This window comes from Vombatus ursinus, unplaced genomic scaffold (genome assembly GCF_900497805.2).
Source record: "Vombatus ursinus unplaced genomic scaffold, bare-nosed wombat genome assembly UNPS02010548.1, whole genome shotgun sequence".
NCBI classification, from domain to species: domain Eukaryota; kingdom Metazoa; phylum Chordata; class Mammalia; order Diprotodontia; family Vombatidae; genus Vombatus; species Vombatus ursinus.
Window position 1 is genome coordinate 6,514,595 of NW_020950326.1, and position 25,117 is coordinate 6,539,711.

Sequence of the window (25,117 nt, forward strand, 5' to 3'; positions counted from 1 at the left end):
AGCTGAGGGGCAGCTAGGTGGTGCAGTGGAAAGAGCATGGGCCCTGTAATCAGGAGGGACCTGAGTTCAAATGCAACCTCAGTCACCTAACACTCTCTAGCTGTGCATTTTGTAGAACTTTGTAAAATTCCATTCGGGGGGACCATCAAAAAAGTTCTAATGCATAATTGCACTAAACTAAAGAGGGATTTGTCAAGTTACGTAAAATTACCAAGATAGTAAAATGTGTCCATTTTGGAAATGGCCAAAATAAGCATGCACCAGAGTTGATTTACCCTAGACTATTTTTGTTTTCAGTGTCACCGGTTTTAATTTTTGTTCCATGATTTTGTTGGTGAAGGGTGGTTATTGAAATATTATTTTCTCTTTTAATCTTCCCACATTCTTATGACCTAGGAGCTTTCTATACATGGCTAGATTCAAAACACAGGAACTCAAAAGAAACTTGAGATGTTCAAATTTAGAGGTATCTCCACTCCAAATGTTCATATGGACTATAATGGTCTGACCATGGCAGAATCTTCGAGCTTGTATTAGTCTGAGCACATGCTATACCTTGACCCCGACATAGTGATGCCATTTTGATCAACAACAAACTAGTGGTGCTGATCCAGTCCAAGCGATTTCTGTCAGTATTAACCAAATGAAGCTGAAGGGGGTTTATGTTAAGAGTAGAAAAATTGCTCTGTAAATAGGGTGAAAGCAGGTTATACCAAGCATGCCTAGACCACCATCATATATGCATTAATCTCTAAAGAACTTTCATTCTTTGCCTGCATTACCCAAAGACTAGAAGTTCAGCTATGGCACCAAACTCTTGTCCAGTGCACCATTTGAAATCATCATTTATTCATTATATTAAGATTTAGATAATTGACCAGGACCTGGGACTTAAAACAGCAGTCAGGAGAGGAACTAAGCCTCAGTCCTCAAGCTGCCAGGCTGGGTGAGCCACTGTGCAATCAATACCTTGGACCTATGTGGCCTAAAAGAGCTTACCCCTTCCTAAATAGGGACAGCTTAACACCCCAGTTTCCCTGTCCCTTATCCTTACTTCCCTATTCCTCTTCTTATTTCCTATGTCTCTCATTAGATATTTTAGAAAATACTCTCACCTGTAGATAACATGGCAGTCACCCATTGGTATTATACTGGTTCTTTGTCTCTGACGATATATTGAGGGGCTCTGGACCTTTAGCTGGAGCATTGATACCCTACTATGTACCTTGCATGGCAGACATGGAGGCCATATTCCAAGACTGTCTCAGCTAACAGATATTCTCCCTTTTCCCTTGTGAACAGCAATAAAGTTGATTAAAGCTATTTCTCTGTGGAATGATGCTTTTCATCTGAATTCTCCTGCACTACAAAACCTTAATTTTCTGCAGAATAGAAGCTATAATTTTTGAAATCTCCATCTGACAACACTGTCCTACTCAAATTCTATCCTTACAAATAAGAATTCTTCAGTGGAGCTGGCCTGCTGGCTGTGGGCAGCAGCTGCCTTTCACACATTTTTACCTGGGTCTAAAAGCTGGGAGTCTAGAAATCAGGGTCTGGTATCAGACAACCTGGGTTTAGTTAATTCCTCACTCTTTGGAAGTGAGCACTTAGCACCTGCATCACTTTAGGTACGATCTTTCTTGGCCTTACTTTCCTCATTTGTAAAAACAGGAAGACTGTGAACTAGGTAAGCCAGTAAGGTCCCATTTCAGCTGCAAAATTATGATCCTATGATCTTTTGTTTGCAGGCTTTGACCTTCCTTGACTTTCGAGCAGTGGTAATCTAATTTTCAATACTATCCCCAGAGCCTGAGGAGGACAATGTTGAATCTCTTTTTGCCACAAGGAGGAGCTGCAGTATTTCAACCTAAATATGTTAAGGCTTAACACTAGCTTAATAGATAACCTTTGATCTTCAATTTCTTTCATTACTAGGACTTTGTTGGTTTAAATGTTAGGTTTCTTTTCCTGATCTAAAGTTTAGAACTACTTTGTTCTTCACAACCCTTCAAGGGAGAAAACCAAAATATGTTAGTTAACTAATGCAGAGAAATAAGACTGATCTTTTAAAGCAAAGATATGAGAAGAAATCCATCCAAATGAGTATAGTCCCGCTTCCAAATAGTCCCCTTGGAGGCTATGTACTTTTCCCTCTAGTGCTACCATTGTTTGCAATGTTTTGGGAATGCCTCTTTGGAAACAACCTGAAAATCAACATAATACTCACTTTTACTAACTTTTGGTTTTAGATTAAAAATAAAAACCTCAGGTTTTATTTTTCTTATTTTCTCAAGGTGGGATAGGAGAGAGAGAAGGCAGATTTTCATTGATTAAAATATATTTAAATTTTTAAAAACCCAGTGTATCCCAACTTGGTAACTCAGCCGCCTGTTCCCTAGTTTTTTAATTGTTTCCAAAAAATCAAGTCATACTTCAAAGGTTAAAAATTTGCCATAATGAATGATCTTCAGAATGGTGTTTTGTAATTTGTAGGTCATCCCAAGAGGAGTTTTAAACCACTTTGAGAATTAACAGTATCTTGTTAGAGCAAGTTCAAGCTTTCGAATTTTGGTTCAAAACAGCAAGTTTCTGCTTTAACATCAGCCCTTCAAAAGTATGAGTTCTGGAAGATTTGTTTTAAAAAAAAAAAGTGTCATGACTTTGTGTCTCCTATGACCCCTAAAACAGTGCCTTGCATGTGACAGGCACTCTATAAATAATAATTGGTTGATTAATCAATTGATTAATTGGTTAATTAATTGGTTAAAGATTATATGTCTGTAATGCCTGAAGTTACTGAGTTCTGATAGGGCTATCAGCTTTGTCAACACAAGGCCCTCCTGCTCTGAAGTCATTCTTGCTTGCAGACAGAAGAACTAAATCTTGGAAGCAAAACCAGGACACGTTTTTGGGGTATTTGATGTCTAAAATACCCTACTAGGTATATAGCCTGAGAAGGCTCCAATTTGTAGCCCTGAATTAGAGAACAAAGCCAGGGGTAGTGTCTTCAAGTGCTACCTGAAAAAGATATGAATGTAATTGGGGAATATTTAACAAAATAAATATACAATAAAACATAGAAAATATCCATTTTAAAACAAGTAGATATGGGGCTGTAGGATCTGTATGCATAGATTAGTGACCCTCATTTCTATTTCAGTTTGAAATCACTAATCTCTTTTAGCCCTTGGCATTTTGCAGATAAGGAAACAGGCCCCAACTTGCTCAGTGTCATATAGCTAGTCAGCAAAATGGTCTTTCTACTACTTGCTAGTTCCTATGTAGCTGTTAGGCTGCAGTTTCCAGTGTTGTCAAGGGAGAGAAGGACAATATATGTCCCCACCCAAAGCCCCTTTGAACATTCCTCTTCAAAATTCTCTCTCCCTTTCATCTGATTTCATCCTTGGGTGATATTTGTCCTTTTTGAAGAGGATTATGACATCAGGTTGAGGATGATATGACTTGCAGTTGAATGTGATTTGAGTGAGGAAGGGCTGTGCAAAATCATCAGCCTCACTTTCTCCTCCAGAGCCATCTGGGTCCAATGGCCAGCTGTCAGTCAGCATGCCTGGAGATAGCCCAGCAGGCAGTGGGAGACCTTGGCCTTTTTAAGCTAAAGTCTTTTAAGTTCTCACTTTGAGGGAGGCAACACCCATCCAGAGTGAACTGGGATTAAGGCTTGGTCTTCGAGAAAGAAATCTAGCCAGTAAAACCCAAGTTAACTAGGTAGGTTTCCGCCATTAAAATGTACCTTCCTTTGGGCAGAACACCCTCAAGGGACGGGAAAGGAGAGGAGAGGAGAGGAGAGATCAACCTGATGTCATAGTCCTCTTTGAGAACAAAGGATAAATTGCAACATGTAAGTAGATTCCAATTCACTCTGGATTTCACTGATTGGACAAGAATAGGTCTTTGCCCTTCCCAAGCACCACTTAATGGTTATTTTTTGGCCCTCCTGGCTCAGGGTGAATGTCAATAGTAACTGTCTCTCTTTTGGCCAGCAACCCTGAGAATCTTCCCCTCCCAGTTTGATTTTTTTTTTTTAATTAAAGGGGCCATCTCTTGACTCACTTTTTTTTCTTTGTTTTTATTTTTGTGACGCAATCAGGGTTAAACGACTTGTCCAGGGTCACACAGCTAGTGAGTCCTTCTGACTCCTGGGCCAGTGCTCTATCCACTGTGCCACCTAGCTGCCCCCACCTTGACACACTTCTTAAAGAGGCCTATTCACTGAATGGGTGTTGCCTTACTCAAAGTGAGAACTAGAAAAGACCTTAGCTTAAAAAGCCCAAGGTCTCCCACTGCATCCTGGACCATCTCCAGTTGTCCTGATCTATATCTGGCCACTGAACCCAGATGGTTCTGGAAGAGAAAGTGAGGCTGGTGACTTTGCACAGCCCTCCCTCACTCAAATCAAATTCAATTGCAAGTCATGTCATCATCAACCTGATGTCATGGTCCTCTTTGAGAAGAAAGGACCAACCATAACACATATGCAGATCTGACCATAGCATTTCCCTACCCAGTGGTTTCCTATTTCCCTAGGATAGAATATAAACTTCTTCACTTAGCTTTTAAAGGCTTTCATAATCCAATCTATCTTTCCAACTTCATTGCATATCACTTCCCTTCCATACTGCTATCCAGTCAAAATGGCCTTCTCTGCCATCTCTGATCCCTCACAGGGGCTGCCCCCCATGCCAGGAATGCACCCTCTCCTGCCTTAAAGAATCCTTCCCTTCCTTTGAAATACAGCTCAAGCATCACCTTCTATATGAAGTCTTTCCTTAATCCCCTCAATTACTGGTGCCTTTCCCCTGATAAAACCCTGGGCCTGGAGTCAGGACTTGAGTTCAAATGTGGCCCTGGAGCCTTATTAGCTGTTTGACCCTGGGGAAGTCACTTAACATCTGTCTGCCTCAGTTTTCTCAACTGTAAAATAGGGATAAAAATAGCATCTACCTTCTAGGATTGTTGTGAGGATAAAATGAAGTAATATTTGTAGAGCACTTAGTACAGTGCTTGGCACATAGTAGGTACTTAAGGAAATGCTTATTTCCTTCCTTGTACTGAAAGACTTTGTATTTATTCTCCTTATATTCTATATACACTTATTTATAAATGTCTTATTCTCTCCCTCGTTAGAATATAACCTCCTTGCAAGTAAGGATTGTTTCATTTATTGTATTTTTGTCATCAGCACCTACCAGGGTTCCTGGCACATAGTAGGTATTTAATAAATGTTTATTTTTTTAAATAAATGTTTATTGTCATAATTGAATGAATGAATAAAAAAGCATTTATTAAGTGCTTACTATATCTTAGCACTATGGATGAAATTAGCAAAGCAAGTCAGCCCCAGTTGTCAAGGAATTCATGCTGTAATTGGGAGAGATAACACAAAAAAAGAGGTCAGTTGCAGGGTAGATGGCAAGAGCCAGAAGTCCAAAGGCAACACAAGTGGCAAGCCCTGTAGGTCCTTAGGGTGCCTTGGCAAGTCAGATAGCATCACCTGAAAATCTGGAGGGTGTAACAATAGGGCAGAGACCTTAGGATTTGATGGTAAGAAAGATGATGAGACCTAGAGGTCTTATAGGTCTTACATCTTACTAGGAGGACTGATTGATACAGTAAGAGTGGCCATGTCTTTGGGAATAGGATATGCCTACAACTGCTGAACATGTGGGAATAAGCCTAAGGACCTATGTGGAATGGGGATTCTTGGTTCCCTCTGTCAGGGTGATATGGACAGGGGGAGGGATCAGTGTCACATCACATAAATCAAGTTGATCTCTGTCTTTTAGTATCCAGACTTGCTAATTCTCCCAAAGCATTTCATGTGTTTTGGATGCCCAGAGAGATTTCAAGACAGGACCTCTGTTACAAGAGAAATCCCTTTTTCAGCTTTCCCCCTACAGAAACAAACAGTTGTGTGGGTTGCTCTGTTAATACAATTAACTTTGTTAATTATAGGTTAATTAAGTTTTGTAGTGCTGGGCTTGGAGTCAGAAAACCTTGACTTTGAATTCTGCCTCAGTCACTTACTAGCTGTGTAATCTTGGACAAATTACTTAACCTCTCTCAGTCTCAGTTTCCTCATTTGGAAAATGGGGATAATAATAGCACCTACCTCTGAGTTATGAGGATCGAACAAATTATGTATGTAACCAACTTTGTAAACCCTAAAGTACTATATAAATGCAGGAATTATTATTATTAGTCCCCTCTATAAAAATCAAAGTGGTGATATTGATGAAATTACTCAATTTTCTTTATCAGTTTTAACAAACAGATGAAGAACTGACCCAAGAGAAGAGATCCCACCTCTCCCTACTCCCGTCTCCCAAATATTTTTCCTTAGCAGTAACATTGATCCTAGGAACATTCTGGAGTTGGGCCTTTCAAATTAAGATGTGCAAGTCCTATCACTGGAGATCTTTAAACATAGGCAGGTAATAAGCCTGTTATTGGATATAAGAACCTTGATTTAGGAAATGTGTTATGCTCCATATAGGGATTGAACTAAGTAACCTCAAACTGTCTTAATTCTGAAATTCTAGAATTTCTAAGTGACCCTCTCCCTGAAATCCATAGATTATATGATTAAACTTGAGAGAAAGGACAAGAACTCGGGCCTCTTAGTATCCTTCCTCCTGCTTTTCTTTCTTTTTCTTTTTTTTTTTTAGGCAGTTGGGGTTAAGTGACTTGCCCAGAGTCACACAGCTAGAAAGTCTTATGTATCTGAGTCTGGATTTGAACTCAGGTCCTCCTGACTTCAGGGCCGGTGCTCTATCCACTGCACCACCTAGCTGCCCCCCTGCTTTTCTTTCCCTAGGCTTCCCTCTTCTTTAAGGGATGGTGTATCTGATACTTGACTAACATTTTAGTATGAATTGGTTTAATGTGTTTCCTCTAACACTTGCAAGAGTATTTAGTAAAACTGCACTGAGAAGTTGGGAGAAATCTCAAATGAGAGGATTTCAGACACTGTAGTCCCTGGGTGAGTGGCTGGGTATATAGATAGGACAGTGCTTCTTCCAGAACAATATGTTGTTGCCCAACTGGGTAAAGGTAGAAGTTAATTTTAGTAGAGTGTTGTCACACCAAACAAATAAGGCTATAAAGATCAGAGGATTTAAAAGATGTAAAGCTGGAGTGGACCCTAGAAATCATCCAGTCTAAGACTTCTTAACTTCTTTTAATTTTTTACTTTGGCAGTCTGGTGAAACCAATGGACTCCTTCTCAGAAAAATGTTTTTAAATTCATAAAATAAAATACAGAGATTTCTAGAGGAAACCAATTATATTGAAATACAATTATGAAAATATTTTCTTTAAATACAAGTTTGTAGATCCTAGGTTAAGCAACCTTGTTGTTGTCTAACACTTTTTTGAAAGAAGAAACTAAGGAACCTTCATGTGAGGTAATTTCCCTAAGTTCCCGCAAGAAATAACCAGCCAGGCTCTTTCTAGGGATGATCCAGGCCTGTGCAAAGATGAAACCCAAACATCTATCTCTTTCCCAGATACTGGCTGCCAGAAACTCATCTAAATAGATGATGAGCAAAAGCTCCGGACCTTTTATGATAAACAGATGGCCACTGATGTGTCTGCTGATGCTCTGCATGAAGAGTGGAAAGATTATATGGTCCAAATTAGTGGTGAGAAGGTCAGAAAAGGTTTGCAGGGTGTTTTTTTTCCAATTTAATATTTATTTTCCCCCCAATTGTATGTAAAAACAATTTCAACATTCCTCTTTTCAAATTTTGAGTTCTAAATTCTCTCCCTCCCTTCCTTTCCCTCCCCTCTCATTGAGAATGCAAGCAACCTGACAGTTTATAGTACAACAGTATTCCATAACAATCATATACGACAACTTGTTCAGCCATGGCCTGATTGATGGACATCCCCTCAATTTCCAATTCTTTACCACCACTAAAGGAGCTGCTATAAATAATTTTGTACATATTTTTGCTTTTTATCTCTTTGAGATACAAACCTAGTAGTGGTGTTGCTGGGTCAAAGGGTATTGCCAGGTGTTTTAACTCATTGATGTGACTCTCTACTTCTTATTAAGGGCCATTCTTGCTATCACTCTAGGCAAACCAGAAAAAAAAAAAGACATAAATCTGTTCAGGGTTGTATTACGGGATGCCAATGTGGGTAATCTCAATTTGGTTACTGTGGAGAAAGGTAAGAAAGCTATACCTCAACTGAAAGATTCTACTATGCCTCGTCACATGGGATTAGTAGGATCTGAAAACTTTCCAACTTATACAAAGAAGTTCATAATATATCATGAGAAAGACTCTAAATGAAGAAGGTAAGAAACCCAGGAACAAGCATCCTAAAGTTCATCTGGTGACCCACCATGTTCTGTTGCCCAAGAATAGAGTCACTGCTCTAAAGAAGTCACTCTCCCAGAAGAACAAGGACGAGGAATATGGTAAGGCTCTGTTCAAGTGAATGAAAGAGGCTAACTTAAAATGTCAGGAAGACTGCTAAGAGATATAGCCTTGTCTTCACTAAGAGATTTCACCTTTAAGTCTGAATCTAGCCAAAAATAAAATTTCTAAATGTATTAGAAAAAATAATGTTTGTTTAAAAAAAAAGAAGCCACAGGAGCAGCTAGGTGGCACAGTGGATACAGCACAGGCCCTGAAGTCAGGAGGACCTGAGTTCAAATCCAGTCTCAGACCAGATACTTGACACTTACTAGCTGTGGGACCCTGGGCAATTCACTTAACCCCAATTGCCTTAAAAAAAAAAAAGCCACAGTTCCAGTATATATCCAAACTTGGACCCCCTGACACCAAATACAGTGTTCTTTCCCCTGCACCATGCTGCTCTTAATCAGATAGCATCCTGAGAGAAGCCAGACTTCTCCAAAGTGTTCCAGTACTCTCCATATGAACCATTCAAGTGCTCTTTGCCACTGAAGTCAAACAGAAAGCTAACATAGCCAAAGGAACATGGTAAAATATTCAATGGTTTTCTTCTTAAAAGGATTTCCCGATAGATATGTTTAACATTTTAGATCTCATTTTGTCAACCTACCCCACTCATTAAACTCATTCTCTGAAGCCTTATGTTGGTGAAAGGGTGATCCTGGGTTTCTTTTTTTTATTAAATTAAAGTGTTTTGGTTTTGTTTTTTTTTTTTAAGTGAGGTAATTGGGGTTAAGTGACTTGAGTCACACAGATAGGAAGTATTATGTGTCTGAGGCTGGATTTGAACTCAGGTCCTCCTGACTTCAGGGCAGATGCTCTATCCACTGTGCCACGTAGCTGCCCCTTAAAGTTTTATTGAAGCTTTTTTTTTCAATATCACAATCATTTCGATATTCTTCTCCATCCCACTCCCACCCTGACCCAATAATCCTTCCTCTAGAACAAAGAAAAAGAGTTAAGCAAAACCATTTGACAACTGATGATTGTGTTTGACAAAATAGAGAGCACCCCACACCCATAATTCCCCCCAGCTCTCCAGGGAAAGGATGCTGGTACATCCCCTCTCTTCTTTTCCAGGGCCAAGATTTGTCATTGCATGCTTCAAATCCATACACCCTATTGCTCTTGGGATATCTTACCATCTCCATTCCCCCTACTTTGTGATCATGTCTTCCCATGTTTCCTTTCCTTCTCATTCCCCCCTCCTCATACCCTCTTCCATCTCTTGCTCTGGGAACAATAACCAAATCAACATCAGGTAAGAAATTTTCCAAATAACTAAGTGGGAAGACAGTTGAAAGGATCAAAGGAAGTAATGCCTGGGGAAAGTGCATTGAAAATTTAAGGAGCTAGACAACTACAAGGTGGTGATATAATCATTATTACGGTGGGGCCTTAGGCCTGCCAGCTGGAATAATATCCTACCTAGTGACTGCTTGAGTTAACAAGGTTGCTGAGTCCTGGAGTCACTGGCACATTGTGGAATACTATAAATACCATTAAGCAATGCTTTTCTGTTCTCTTTAGTGCCAGCCCGGGCCTACCTCCCAACTGGAAAGGCTCTAAAACATCTCAGAAGAAAGGAAACAAGCATTTATTAAGCACCTATATTGTGCCAGGCACCATGCTGTGTACTGAGAACATAAAAATAAAAATGAGACCCTGCCCTCAAAGAGCTTACATTTTAATTGGGGTGACAACACATATTGAGGAGGGGGGTCAGAGTAGGGAAGCTTTGTCTGGGAAGCGAAAGGAATGATGAATGGAGCCATATGGCAGTTCATTGTTATGCTCTTTCCAGAAGCAATGATGGTGGGTTAGGGAGTCAAGCCTTAGGTATACTGCTTGGGTCACTCCTTCATCATTAAGGGATAATAATCAGGAGTGCAACTTGAACCTAAAATTATTTCCCTAGACTAAAAATATGGAGGAATGGATAGATATAATTATAACCCAGTACCCTTTCTCTAAAGAGAGAAGAGTGACCAGCCTCATGGCCCTAAGTTCCTATTTCTCTCCTGATAGGAATCAAAATCTTCCTTGGAGAAGAATGGGTAGAGGAGATTAGACTAACCCTCAATGCCTACCTTCAAGCCACATCTAGACAGACCCTTATGGATACATTTAAACTACATGGACAATACACATACACCCTATACTGTGATCACAGTTCATTCCATGAATAAGGCACTGGAGTGAGGAAGAAGAAAGAGAGCTGAGAAAACAATAGGAGAGAAGGAAGGAATAAAAAGGAAAAGAAAGTAACCCTTATGATAAAGTAGAGAGAAACTTGATAGTCGGGGCTGTAGCCCTGAGAAAAATTAAGAGATAGGAGTATTTTTTCCTTGACTCCATCCCTCCCTACTTGGCAGTCCCTTCCTACATTTTCAAAGCTTAAGTACTCAGTAAGTTGGAGAACATTTGATAAACTGATTTCTTTTAAAAATTAGCATGTAAATACTTTATATTGTCTATTATCTACATGCATTTCAATAGGTGACTTGCTTATGGCTGAATTTCAGGCATTGTGATAGACTTGGTGTGCAAGCATTGAGGGTAAGAAGTCCCTTCTGTGTTCTTCAGATTCATAAATCTTGTCCTGTTTCATCTCTTTTTCTACCTTAACCCCATCCAGGGCCTTAGGCTGTCAACCCCTAGTGTAGAAGTCTACACTTAATATTCAACCAATCAAGTTTAAGTGCCTACTATGTTCCAGACTCTGTGCTAGTTATTGGGTTCATAAATGCAAAAATGAAACAGTCCATGTCCTGCTATCAGAGAAAACAATATATACTTGACTACAGATGAAATATGTTCTGGGAGTTCGAAATGTAAAAAAAATTTTTTTAAAAATCAGTGTCTAACGGAATGTCTGTCATTTTCTATGGATGATTTCCCCCCCTTTGTTTTCTAGTGTGCTTTTAAGAGATGTGATTCTCTCTCAAATTAAGCATGGTTGAAACTCATCTAACTTTGACACAAGGTCACAGGGCAGATGGCAAGATCCCCGGGCAAATGGGATATTGCCCAAGATTATAGGGGTCAAGTAAGTATCAGAGCCAAGAATTAAGTCCTGCTCTTAGGACTCCAAATCCAGGGGTTCTTCCTATTGTACAACAACTACATTGGTATTGTTGGAGGGATTAATCTCAGTCGATGGGGTCAGAAGGCAACTTACAAGGGAGTGAGTAGGAGGTGAGGAAAATGGAGGCAACAAGTGTAGATAACCCAGTCTTGAGGTGATATGCTGTGAAAAGTATAAGAGGTGTTGGATGCTAGCTTGAGAGGGTGGCAGAATCAAGGGGAAAATATTTTTTTGAAAGGATGAGATCAATGTAGGCATGTTTATAGGTGGTAGTAAAGCAACAGTGGATAAAGAGATTGAAGGTGAGAGCTGATAAATCTCTTCCTACAACATCCCTCATGGCAAGGCCGTCGAGAGTCAGGAGACACCAATTCTAGTTATACCTTTACCACTAACTAGCCTTTGGACTTTGGGTCAAACACTTTGGACTTCAGTCTTCTATGTGCCAAATAAGGGGGGAGGGGAAGGCAAACTACATAATCTCTAACTTCTTAATACTCTGTGAGTCTATGATTTTATGGGAGAGTCGTCTGGATGGTGCAAATAGTTGTCCTTAGCCAAGGAGGTCACATGTTTTAGTTTACTTTTCTTGTTTCAGCTGAAGTCCAGGTCAATCGGGAAGGAGTTTGACAAAGAGCTTGGCAAACACCATGATAATAATTAACCTTTTATTCCTCTTCCCAACTATTCCATTCTCTTTGCAGCCTCATCCAGCCTACTTCTGGGCAGTTAGGAGGAAAGAACCACCAGCAGGAGGTGCCTTTCCTTCCTGCCTTACCTTTGTCCTCCTTCCATGACCATTTTCCCACCTTGGCTCAGACCTAATGGGATGGCTAGTGGTTTCATGGGGGTGAGACACTCCTCCTTTTTACCTTCTCTTTTGCTCTTCCCCTTATCCCAGGCCACCTAGACCCAATGGGCTGGCCTGGTAGGAAGAGTCACAAGGAGTGACATAGTTGCTAATGTCATATGGACGATCAACAAAACTCTCCAGTAAAATGGAGAATCACCAGTCCTTACCATCTGCCTCACTACTGTGCTCTTCACACTCCTGGGTATGGCCATCTAAAGTGACCTTAAGGCTTTCTATACACCCTGTATCTTCCCCAATGACCTTAAGCTCCTTAGAGCAAGGACTATTTCATTTCTTTTTCTATTTGTATCTTCTGTGCTTAGCACATAATAAAAGCTTAAGAAAGGTTTTTTCATTCTCATTCATTCTGCTATTGCTTCCAGTAAAAATGTGAATTGCTTGAGGGCAGGGACAGCGGATTTTTTTTTTTTTTTGTACTCCTAGTGGAGGGAAGAGTGCCTTTCTTGATTTACATGAACTGATGCTAAGTGAGGTGAGCAGAACCTGGAGAACATTGTATACAGTAACAGCAACATTGTGCTATGACCAACTTTGATAGACTTAACTCTGCTCAGCAATGCAATGATCCAAGACAATTCCAAAAGCCTCATGATGGAAAATGCTATTCATTTTCAGAGATAGAACTGTGAAGTTTGAATGCAGATAGAAGCATACTATTTTCTCTCTTTTTTTTTCTTTCTTGTGGTATTTCCCTTTGCTTCTGATTCCTCTTTACAATATGACTAATGTATAAATATGTTTAATATGATGGTACATGTATAGACTATATCAGATTGCATGCTGTCTTGGGGAGGGGTGAGAGGAGAGGGAGAAAATATGAACTCAAAATCTTATAAAAGTGAATGTTGAGGGGCAGCTAAGTGGCACAATGGATAGAGCACTGGCCCTGGAGTCAGGAGGACCCTAGTTCAAATCTGATCTCAGACTAGATACTTTACACTTACTAGCTGCATGACCCTGGGCAAGTCACTTAACCCCAATTGCCTCACCAAAAAAAAAAAATGTTGAAAACTAAAAATAAATGAATAAATAATTTTTAAAAAAAAGAAGAATGCCTTTCTTATAATAGGTTCTAAACAAGTATTTGGTGAATTGTGGGTCCGATCAATACTGAATGAAGGGTCCGGATCAATACAGAAGACATTTCACTGAAGAATAGACTCAGAAAGGTCCTCTTGGACCTTTATGGCATAGTTTTTCTTTGGGTCTACCGCCTTTCTTTTTCACTTCAGTAATCCCCTTGGACTTGATCTTCCAGGCAGCACTGGCTATACTCTGGACCATTCAAATCTAAATTTTCATGTATTTTTAGCATTTCAGTGTCAAGTTCTACAAACTTTTTCTAAATAAATTCCTATTCTGCAAAGTAATGTCCACTAGGAGAGCACCTAGTTGCTCTAAAGTTCAAGTCTCTTCACATGGACAAGTTGTTTTTTTAGGTAGTGAAAACTAGATAAAATAATAAAATGTTAAATTAAAAAATATAATAAAAATAGATGTGATTGCTGAACTCTTATAGTGATTGTACAATCTTGGAGATCAGGCTTAGTGCTGGATGACTGGGGAAGAGCAAACATCCCCATTGGCCCAAAAAGTAGATTCCAGGCAGAAACTACTGATTGATGAAATTGACATTGATCCCTAGCAAAATTCTAATCAGATTATTAAACTGATGTTTTGTGTATAATTAGAAAGGGAAGTGCTGATCACTCAACTGCATTCAAGAGTGTTAATGAACAGAATGGTCTCATTCTAGAGTATAGGTTCTTGACCTGGGATCCATGGATCTGCAAGGCCTCTAATACATAGATTTCAGAGAGTGTATGAATCTGGATGGGGGAAAAAAATACATCTTTTTTTTTCCCAGTAACTTTTAACTGAAATTTAGTATTTCCTCCAATTATGAGGGTAGGCAACAAACCACAGTAATACTGGGCTTCACCAGACTGCCAAAGCAATCTGTGACATAACAAAGTTTTTTAGTTAGGAGGAAGTTTCTGGTGGCAAACTTTAGGGCTCAATGCTTAGCCCTCTTCTTGTTTGAAGTTTTTAATGAGTGACTTAGATACAGATATGAATGATATGCCTGTGAAATTTCCAGATGACAAAAAGCTGGGCAGGAGTGCTAATTCCTAAATCCTAGAATTTGACTGCAAAAAAATGGGCTGCTTCTAACAAGGTGAAACATAATAGGGATAGATATAATATGCTGCACTTAAAATCAACTACAGAAATATCTGGAATAGGGATAATGACTAGAAAGTTCCTGTGAAAGAGACCTGGGGACTTTGGTGGGCTGAAAACACATTGAGTCAACAGTGAATGTGACCTTAGGATGCATTAATAGAAGTACAGTGTCCAAAACACAGGAAGTGACAGTTCCATTGTGCTCTGCCCTGGTCAGGCCACACCACATGGGGAAGACAGTGTTCAGTTCTAGGCATCACATTTTAATTAAAAAACAACATCAACCTGGAACTTAAACTATTTCATATGAATTTATGACAATAATGACTCACATTTATTTAATACTTTAAGGCTGACTAAGCACTTATCTCATAACAAACCTGTGAGGTAGGTAGTACAAGTATTATTGTCCTGTTTTGCAAATAATTCCACTCTCTGGGTTATAAATTGCAGAGAATGTACCAACATGCATTGGTAGAGGGAATTTCTTCATCTGGGACCTCTCTATACCAATGAAATTACTGATTCAGTCTTCTATTTACAAATGTGTAAACTGAGACTCCAAAGTTTTAAGTCTGAGAGCTGGGGCTCTAATCCATGTCTGTTGATTACAAGATGAGTGCCTTCCTTCCTCCTTCCTTTGGCTCTGCACCTGAATGAAATCATCCATCCGTTCTAGCTCTGACTCTTTACGAAAGCATGCCACATGCTTTTGTAATACTGCCCTTCTCCCAGTTAACTGTTCTACATGGATGTTCTGAGATAACTATTCAGCTCACTGCTTGATTCCCCACAGAATGTCTTACTCTATTGCTAGACATATCACAGTTCATCAATCTAACAGCAAAAGTAGTTGAGACATGAAATGACATATAAAACAAAGAAGGGATCAGTCAAGGAATAAAAACATTCTTTGCACTCATACTTAATCCTCCCCAGGAGTTATAGAGATTAGAGGAAATTCAATATAATTGGTTTCCTTTGTAACCCTATGTATTTTATATTATGAATTTAAAAACGTTGTTCTTAAAAAGACTTCATAGAATTAGAATATAACCCCCCACACACACACACAGCAGAAGGGTACAATCAATCTTAGAATCACAGACCATGTGGTGGATGCTTAGAATATGGTAGATAGAACAGGAGTCCCTCCAGCAGGAGAAAGTGATGGAAGTCCTTGCTCTGGTTCTGTGATTATCAACATGATGCATACATGATGCCATGACAGCTGTTCCACACAGTCTTCTTGTCTCTCTCTCTCTCTATCCTCAACCTCAAGTAGGGCTTTGAGCCCTACTGCTTCTCAGCACTTGTCCTTTTTAAACCATCAGCTTTCAAACACCAATCATAATCCTTATCTGGTGGCTGCACAGCCCAAAATCATGTATTATGGGAAATTAAGTCCACCAACATAATTTCCACTTATATTGTTTTTGAATGTTTATTTTTTCAATTATCAAGCATTTATTCCCTCTCTTCCACCTTCTTCCCCCAACAAATTTAAAAAAATTTAGAAAAACAAACAAAACACTTGTTAGCAAATATGCATAGCTGAACAAAGCAAATTCCTGCATTGGCCACATCCCAAAATGTCTCATTCTGTGTCTTGAATCCATTATCTCTCTGTTGGGACATGGGTAGCATATTTCATCATAGGTTCTTGGAACTGTGGTCAGTTGCTGAATTGATGAAAGTTCTTAAGGCTTTTAAAGTTGTTTTTCTTTACAATGTGTTGTAGCTCTTATAAATTGTTCTTCTCCTGCTTACTTCACTCTGCATCAGTCCATATAAGTCTTCCTAGGTTTCTCTGAAAATATGCCTTTTGTTATTTCTTATGGCATGATAATTTTTTATTACATTAATATACTATAATTTGTTTAGTCATTCCCCAATTGATGGGAACCCCCTTAATTTCCAGTTCTTTACTACTACCAAAAAATGCTACAAATATTTTTGTATTATAAATTTTTTTTCTTTGATCTCTTTAGGTATATTTACATTGTCTTAATGGTGTGAATGACTGTCATACATTCAGCTTAAATTATTAAACTTTTTTGAAGTCGTTTAGAAAATATTCCTCATGATATCTGGTGTATAGCAGATGATTACTTTTGTATACAGAAAATCATGTGTACATGTTTCTTGATGGATTGTGTCAACTTTGAGCAAACAACTCAGTCCTAAACAATCCTGGCAGAAGAAGGGAAATAAATATATGCTCAGTTACTGAACTAATAATATGTTACATGTATTAGTGACAGTGTGCCAGATTCTAATTTGAGGAAGATAAAAAAGGGATAGTTAGGTCTTAATGAGTATCCAGTCAATGCAATAAACATTAATTATGTGCCTACTATGTACAAGTGATTGTGCTATACACTGCTGGCACAAATATAGACATAAAACAGCCCCTGCCCTCAAAGAAATTCTACTAGATGCAGAGATTCTTAATTTCTGTGGTTTGAACTTATAAAAACCATCTTTTAATAAGCATATTCAATACGATTGGCTTTTATTTTATGCATTTAAAACATTATTCTGAGAAGAGGGCCACCCATAGGTTTCACCTGCCTATGAAATAGGTCCATGACACACAAAAGGTTAAGAACCCCTGTACTACATGGCTGTAACACGTACATGGACAAATATAAGGTAAATAATTTGAAGAGGGAGAGAACACTGACAATTGGGGGGACAAGAGGGTATCAGGTAATGCTTTGAGCAGAAAGTATGGTGCTTGACTGAAACCTTGAATGAATTTATGAATTCTAAGTAAGACTCAAGGGACAAGGCGGTGCATTTCAGGTATGGAGAACAACCTTCTGGGCAAAGATAGACTGTCAAATTCTGGGAACATCTAGTGCAATATGACATAGTTTGACTACTATGCCACCCCTTTGCTGAAGTGAAAGGTCCAGTAGCGTACATTTCTAATGCTTTTCAGACTTTTTTGATATATTGATTACTTGTGCTGATTCTCCCCCCCCCCTTTCTTTTCTGTCTTTAAAAAATACTGTTTGTTACATGGAATTATTTGTTATATGACTTTTTGGGATGTCAGGGTACTGGGATACCCAATGCATGGTATGGTGATGGTTAAAAAAAAAAAGACACCGTTAAAATTTATTTAAAAACATAGAAAAGATGGCATAGTGTGGAAACGTAGGTTGGGACCAGGCTGAGGAGTTTGTAGTTCTTTGAGCAACTGGAGGTTTTTGAGGAAGGAGGGTCTTGGTCAGCCTTGGATCTTGGGGGAATATTATTAATTGGCAGCTAGATGGAGGATGGATTGGAACCGGGAGAGAATAAAAGCAGAGACACTAATTAAAAGGCAAACTCAGGAGTAGTTGGACTAGTCGAACTTCCTCATTTTACAGGTGAGGAATTTGAGGCCCGGGGGAGAAAGGCACTCCCAGAAACTCGGAGTCTGGAACCTTTCAGGTACGTGTGCGCTCCTGCAATCGCCCTTTTAAACAGGAGCCCAGAACCCTTTACATCCAGGAGGGAGGAGTTCCTGGGAGGCGCCGTTGCCCTTTTAAGGCGAGGCCCCGCCCCGAAGGCCGGACTTGGGAGCTCCTTAAAGGGGCTGGGGCAGAGAAGGCTCAGGTTCTCCCGGGGGGATTAGCGTGTGCCCGCCAGCGGCCGGAGCCGCCATTTCCCGGAGTCCCCGAGGAGGAGCCCGCGCCCCCAGCCCGCCCTTGGCCGGCCGGGGACCCCACCTGGAGCGGAGCGTGCTGCTCCGGGCCCGGGGCCTCCCCGCTCCCTGCCCCTCGCCTTCGACTCCTCTGCCGCGGCCGCCGCCTCCAGGTGAGCGAGGAGCCGGGGCTGCCCGCCCCGCCCCGGGCCAGCTGGCCGGCCTGCGTGCGTGCGGCCCGGGGGGCCAGGAGCGCTCCCGCCGGGCCCGGCCAGGCCGCTCCCCGAGGCTTCCCCGTCGGCCCCCGCCCCGCTCCCGAATTCTCAGTTTCTCATCCTCCTGGGCGCCGGCCCTTTCCAGCCGAGCCGGCGCTGGTCCGCCCCCCAGGACCCCGGCCTCAGCCCCCAGCCCCCGCTGCCTCCTCCCTTCGTCCTCACCGTCCCCTTCTCCGGAGTCTGCTCCCCGAAACGAAGGCGCCACGGCGCCTTCTGCCCTTCGCTTTCCCCGGGAAGGGCTAATGCAGCTTCTTTGTCCTGTTTACTCTTTCGGACCCATTCTCTTCCCCGACCCTACTCCTCCTCCTCCTCCGTCCTTGCCTTTTCGGAGCCGTTTCTGCCCTCGGAGCCCTGGCTAGCTTTGTCCACACTCCGCATTCCTTTCTGGCCGCCTCCCCCTGCCCTCTCTTCCCTTCACATCGGGCCGGGCGTCCGCAGCCTCTCCTGAGCTCCGGGGTGTGGACCTCCCTTCGGTGGGGGGTGAGCCCATCAGTATCTGGGTTACCTGTCGGCGGGAGGCCTTGGGCAGAGGCTGCCACATGTTGACCCTTCCCATACCCCCGTTCAAATAACACTGCTTTAAAGGGGAGTGGTTCGCAGCCAATGGGAATGTAGAGCGAGCGGAGTTTCAGGTGTTACTGATGCTGCGTGTCCTCGGAGGGAATCTCTGCCTGTTTCCGTAAACAAAGGCTGCAATGTCCCCGAGGGAAGAAGCTGGGTTAATATTCCTGCTGGCTTGGTCACACTCCAGTCCCTCTGGAGCTTGCTAAGTTCTCGTTAGACTTAGTAAGCCATTTCTGTTTATTTAGCTTTAGAAACTGCACTTGTCCCTGAAAAAGGGGCGGTTTTTTTTTTTTAATTTATATGCACTTGTTAGCTTTGGAAAAGGGGATGTTGCTGGCGGGATTTTAGGAGGTTTTAACTGAATGGGCTCCTTACGATTTCGTTTGACCCTCTAATAAAGTTCTCAGTTTGATTATGAAATTTAGGGGCTGCTGGCAGGTGAGTTTTTAAAAAAAATGAAGTAATCAAGAGCTTTGTTTTAATTTTTTCCCGTTTATGCCATTTGGTTCCTGAATGAACATTGAAATCCTCATCAACTGTCTAGTTGTTGGGGTTTTTTTTTTTTTTTATGTCTGCAGTAGAGGAAACTTGGCTTCTTTTAATCTTTATTCTGTCTTGTTAGTTGAAGTAACTTTTGTATTTTTTAAAAAACTATGTAGTCTTCAGTTAAGATTTTTAAAAATAAATGTCTTACTCTTTAAAAAAGGTCATTGATCCTTTCCATTGGAACTAAAAATATATATTGTTTCCTCTTATTAGAATGTGACTTATTTGAGGGCAGGGACTGCCATTAATGCTTTAACATTCTTTTGTTATTTCCCCTAGCTTATTGGCTTACCTATTATCCCCTTCTCCCTCTCCTTTTCAAACCTCCATAACTCTTTCTTTAACACCTGATAGTCTGACTTCTGGATCCACCACTTTACTTAACTAGTATCTCAAAGGTCACCAGGGACTCCTTAGTTGAAGTGTAGTCATCCTACACCCTGACCTCTCTGTAATGTTTGTCATTATTGACTACTCTCTCTTTGAAACTCTCTACTTTTGTCCTTTATCTTTCTAAATCAAGTATTTTTAAAATCCCCTACTAAGTGCCAGGGACTGTTAGATGCCATGGATATCAAGACAGAAATAAACCTGCCCCTACCCTCAAGGTACTTATATCCTGTGGAAAACAATTTACAAAGATACAAGATAACTTTTTGTTGGGGGGAGGAGGCAATGACTGCTAGGGGATCAGGAAAGATCTTATGTAGGAGGTAGTGTTTTAGCTGAACTTTGAAAGAAACTTGGGATTCATAGAGGTGGAAGTGCATTCCTGGCATGCAAAGGCACAGAAATAGAATATGGAATGTATGAGGAATAACACAAAGACCAGTTTGGCTGGAGCATAGAGGGCATGAAGGAGAGTATTGTCTAATAAACCTGGTAAGGGGGAGTGGAGCCAGGTTGTGAAGGGCTTTAAATTAGAAACTGAAGAGTTTACATTTGATCCTAGAGGCAATTGGGAGCCAATAGAGCTTTACTGAGCCAGGAAGTGATGTGGTCAGACTTTTGCTTTTTGTCAGCTATGTGGAGGGTGGATTGGATCAGGGAGAGACTTTTGAGGCAAGGAAAAGTTAGGAGACTTGAAACAGTTCAGGCAAAAGTTGATGAGGACCTGAAATAGGGTGATGGTTGTATGAGTGGAGGGAAAGGGACTGATGGGAGAAATACTGTGGAGGTAGAAGTGGTGACTAATTGAATTTGTGGCGTGAGATAGAATGGGGAGGCCAGGGGTTCAGGGTTTGATCCTGGTGACTAGAAAGGAAGTGGTGCCCTTGACAGGAGAGAAAAGAGGAGTTCTCTTTTTTGGACATGTTGAATGCATGTGTGTGTATGTATATGTATGCATACATGTATATGTATGAATCAGACTGGTAGAAGGAGAACTGGGAAAGTAGTATCTTTTTGTAAAAAATTTTTTAATTGTTGCATGTGAAAACAATTTTTTAACATTTGTTTTTAAAACTTTTGAGTTCCAAATTTTCTCCCTTCCTCCCTCCCCACCCACCCTCATTGAGAAGGCAAGCAACTCGATACAGGTTATGCTTGTGTAATCATGCAAAACACTTCCATAGTAGTCATACTGTGGGAAACTTAACTATCTTTCCCTTCATCCTATCCCGCCTCCCGTTTATTCTATTCTCTCTTTTGACCGTGTTCATTCTCAGAAGTGTTTGCTTTTGATTACCCCTCCCCCAATCTGCCCTCCCTTCTTTGATTCCTCCCTCTTCTTATCTCCTTTCCCCTTATTTTCCTGTAGGGTAAGATGGCTTTCCATACCCAATTGAGTATGTATGTTATTCCCTACTTAAGCCAAATCCGATTCGAGTAAGATTCATGGAAAGCAGTGTCTTTGTACATCATTTTTGTTCTGTCCTTATGCCTCTTCTTTAAATTTTCTCTTGGGGATAATCTTCCATTTTTATGTTCAGACCATTTTCTCAAATCTTTAATCATGTAATTTCTCTGTAGCTGCATACTCACAACTCCACTTGATTGTTGAACACATTCACCTAGGAATCTCATCAGTACCTTAAACTTATTAATATCTAAAAGCAGACTCTTTGTTCCTCCAAGACACATTCTCTTGACTTTGTTTACTTATGATAAATATACCATTATCCTCACAGTCAGAAAGAATGGAAACCATGACATCATCTTTGACTCCTACCTGTCTTTTTGCTTCTAATCAATCCTGTTGATTCTGTCTCCCTAGTTAATTTGCCCCTGTTTTTTTTCTCTTCCCAGTGTCCCCACCTTAGATTGGGCCTTCATCCCTCACTTAGACTGTGTTACAATCAGTCTTCCCACCTAAGGTTCTCCATTGCAAGCCATTCTATGTCCTACACATAGGTGTTAGAATAATGCTTCTACAGCATTGTACTGATCTTGTCACATTTGTACTGAGAAACCTTTAATGGTTCCCACAGCTTTACAGAATAAAGTCCAAGTTTCTTGCATGACATTTAAGGCTCTTTATACTCTGGAAAACTGTTTTTCTTTTCCTTTTTATGTACCCTGTGCTTTAGCCAGATTGGGCTGTTGGTAATTCTTTGAATGTGATTCATGCTTTCCTTCCTCCTTACTTTTGCACATGGTTCCTTTGTCAGGGATACCCTTGACCTCTGCCCTCGGGGGAAAATCCTTACCTGTCCTTCAATGTTCAGCTCAATTGCCATCTTTTTCTTAGATTTTTTTTTTCCTTTTCCAAAATATAGAAGTATAATCTCTTCTTCCTCTATTGTGTCCTCTTGATTTTTAACAAATCATCTTTCTTCCTCAATCTGTAGGGATCTCAAATAAATCATTTTCTAAAAAGAACTCATCTTTCCTTTCCAAATTTGTCCTTTTTAATATTTCTATCAGCAATTCCACCATCTTTTTCAGACACTTGGGTCGATAGCCTCCGAAACCTCCTTGTCTTCTTACTCTCCCTCACTCCATTTAACCAACCAGACTTATCTATTCTACCTCTATAGTATCTCTTAGGAGGTAGCTAGATGGCTCAGTGGATAGAATGCTGGGCCTAGGAAGTATCAGGAAGGCCTGAGTTCAAATCTGGCCTCAGACACTTACTAGCTGTGTGACCCCGGGCAAGTCACTTTAACCTCATTTGCCTTAAGCCACTGGATAAGGAAACTGCAAATCACTCCAGTATCTTTGCCAAGAAAATGCCATGGGCAGCATTGATGTGCTATGGAATATGGGGTAGTGAAGAGTTGTAGTGAACAATTGAACGACTGAACAACAGTATTTCTTACATCAGTCTCTTTCTGCCCACTCACGTATCCACCGCTCTAGTTTAAGCCCTGGCTTACCTTTGTCTGGGTTGAAATACCTCCAGATTATTCTCCTGTCCTCAAGTTTCTGCCTTTTCTAGTTCATCTGCCAAAGTTTTCCTGAAGTGCAGGTGTGATTATGTTCCTATTCATTAGACTCTGATGACGCTATTCCCTTTCATAAAATAGAAAACTCCTCTGTTTTCCAATTAAATCTTTTCACAGTCTGCCTCCAACCTTACCTTTCTAGACTCATATTTATATTACTATGCATATCATATGTTACCCTGTACTTTGGCCTTCCTACTGTACCTGACACATTGTACTTTCCCATCGCCATGCCTTTGCACAGGGTGTCCTGGATGCATTCCCTCCTCATGTTATGTCAGCCTTTTAGAATTCTTGTTTTCTTCAAAACTTGGCTCAAGCATTGCTTTTTTTTATCCCCTCCAGCTGCTGGTGCCTTCCCCATCCAATAACCCTATATTTGTTATGTGCACGTTCTCTTTCCTGACAGAATGTAAGTCCTTTCAGGACAGGGATTAGATAATTTTTGTCTGTATCCTCATCACTTACTACCAAGGTACTTACTAAATGTTTGTTGGTTGATTAGTACCTGGTATGGTGGGCATTCAGTAATTGTTGATGTCTCTCTTAGGGCTCATTCCTAATGTACTCTCCTTTCTGTAGGAAGTTAAGATTTTCTTACCCATCATCAGAAAGGCCTGTACTTTGAGTAGGAATAATGGATTGGCAGTGATGTAGCCATCCCTTCTTTTGTGATACAGTAGATGGCATTCATGTTCAATATGGTTGCCTTTGTGATCATAGAATGAAATGGATTTAACTGACCTCCATAGGAATCGGATGACAACTCTGGTTGTATCATAACGTATTTGTGTACATGGATTCCCGTTTTTAGATAGTTAACTCTTCACCTTTGTATCCCCAGCACTTACCATGCTACGAGCTTTGATATAGTAGGTAGAAAGTAACTGGTGACTTTTTGTCTTTCTGAAGATTCAAGGTTATCCAAAGCAGGCCATATAAGAGGCTGGTGTAGATAAATTCAAGTTACTTGTCCTTTCCTTTGTTTCCGTGGTTAATCACAGGTAGTGCTCTTGTCAAATGTTAAGGTTTTATAGGTTAAAAAAAAAAAGCATGGCATGCTGTACTAATCTTTAAAAGAGAAAGCTAATTTTTTCTTTTTACTTTTGATTTCTTAGTGAGGAAGATGCTAAGTTTTTTCAGACGAACGCTGGGGCGCCGGTCAATGCGAAAGCATGCTGAGAAGGAACGTCTGAGAGAAGCCCAGCGAGCTGCTACCCATATTCCTGCAGCTGGAGATGCCAAGTCCATTATTACATGTAGGGTGTCGTTGCTAGATGGAACTGATGTCAGTGTGGATTTGCCGGTATGTAGCATTTAATCGAATTTTTTTCACTTTTGTATGGATTAAATTTCTTGTCGGAATCATCTTGGGTCAATAAATGAAAGTAAATGTACATTTATGTGTCAGAAAATTTATTAAAACTAAGAGGAGAAATAGAAGTTGGCTTTTTTGGGCTTTTTGATTAGAGTATAATTGGCATGTACATATCAAACAGAAAATTTGACTTCCTAAAACAGCTGTATAGAGTTCTTGGACAGGATACTGTTTATTAATAGCAGAAAAGGCCTTTATAACCCATTAAAGTGATAGTCTAAACCACCAGCAAGCATTTTGGGCTGTGCACTGTGCTTGATGCTGGGGATATAAAGACCGAAGTGGAACAGTCCCTGCCCTTATGCAGTCTGCCCTCTTTCTGTTGGGGGGAGATAACATAACATTCAACGGTGTATATATAAGTGTATGCATAACAAATACAAGTGATCACTAGCAGTTGGGTAGGGGAGTGGGGAATCAAGGAAAGGTGTCATGGTGGTTTGAGCTGAGCCTGATTACTTGAAGAGAGTAAGGGATTCTTTGAGGTGATGGGAAAGAAGGAATACATTTCCAGGCAGGGGTGACAGCTAGTGCCAAGGTGCAGAGACTAGAGATGTAGTGCCAAGGGACAGGGAGAAGACTAGTTTGGTTGAACTAAGGTTGGAAATGTAGGTGGGAACCAAGCTGAGAAGGGCTTTAAATATAAAGCAGAGGAAGTTTTATCCTACTGAGTTAGAGTTAGAAAAATCACTTTTACAACTCTGTAGTGAATAAATTAGAGTAGGGAGAGAC

General features: G+C 40.5%; 1 protein-coding gene across 1 annotated transcript in view; it reads left to right on the forward strand.

The window, feature by feature from the left end:
• The first annotated feature begins 18,341 nt into the window (after nt 1-18,341).
• The window catches only part of LOC114037768 (band 4.1-like protein 5), an 84,578-nt gene continuing 77,802 nt past the window's right edge, over nt 18,342-25,117 (forward strand). Inside the window, exons 1-2 of the mRNA XM_027854722.1 lie at nt 18,342-18,409; nt 24,126-24,313. Coding sequence (XP_027710523.1) covers nt 24,134-24,313 — 180 coding nt within the window. The 5' untranslated portion in view covers nt 18,342-18,409; nt 24,126-24,133. The remainder of the gene's footprint in view (nt 18,410-24,125; nt 24,314-25,117) is intronic.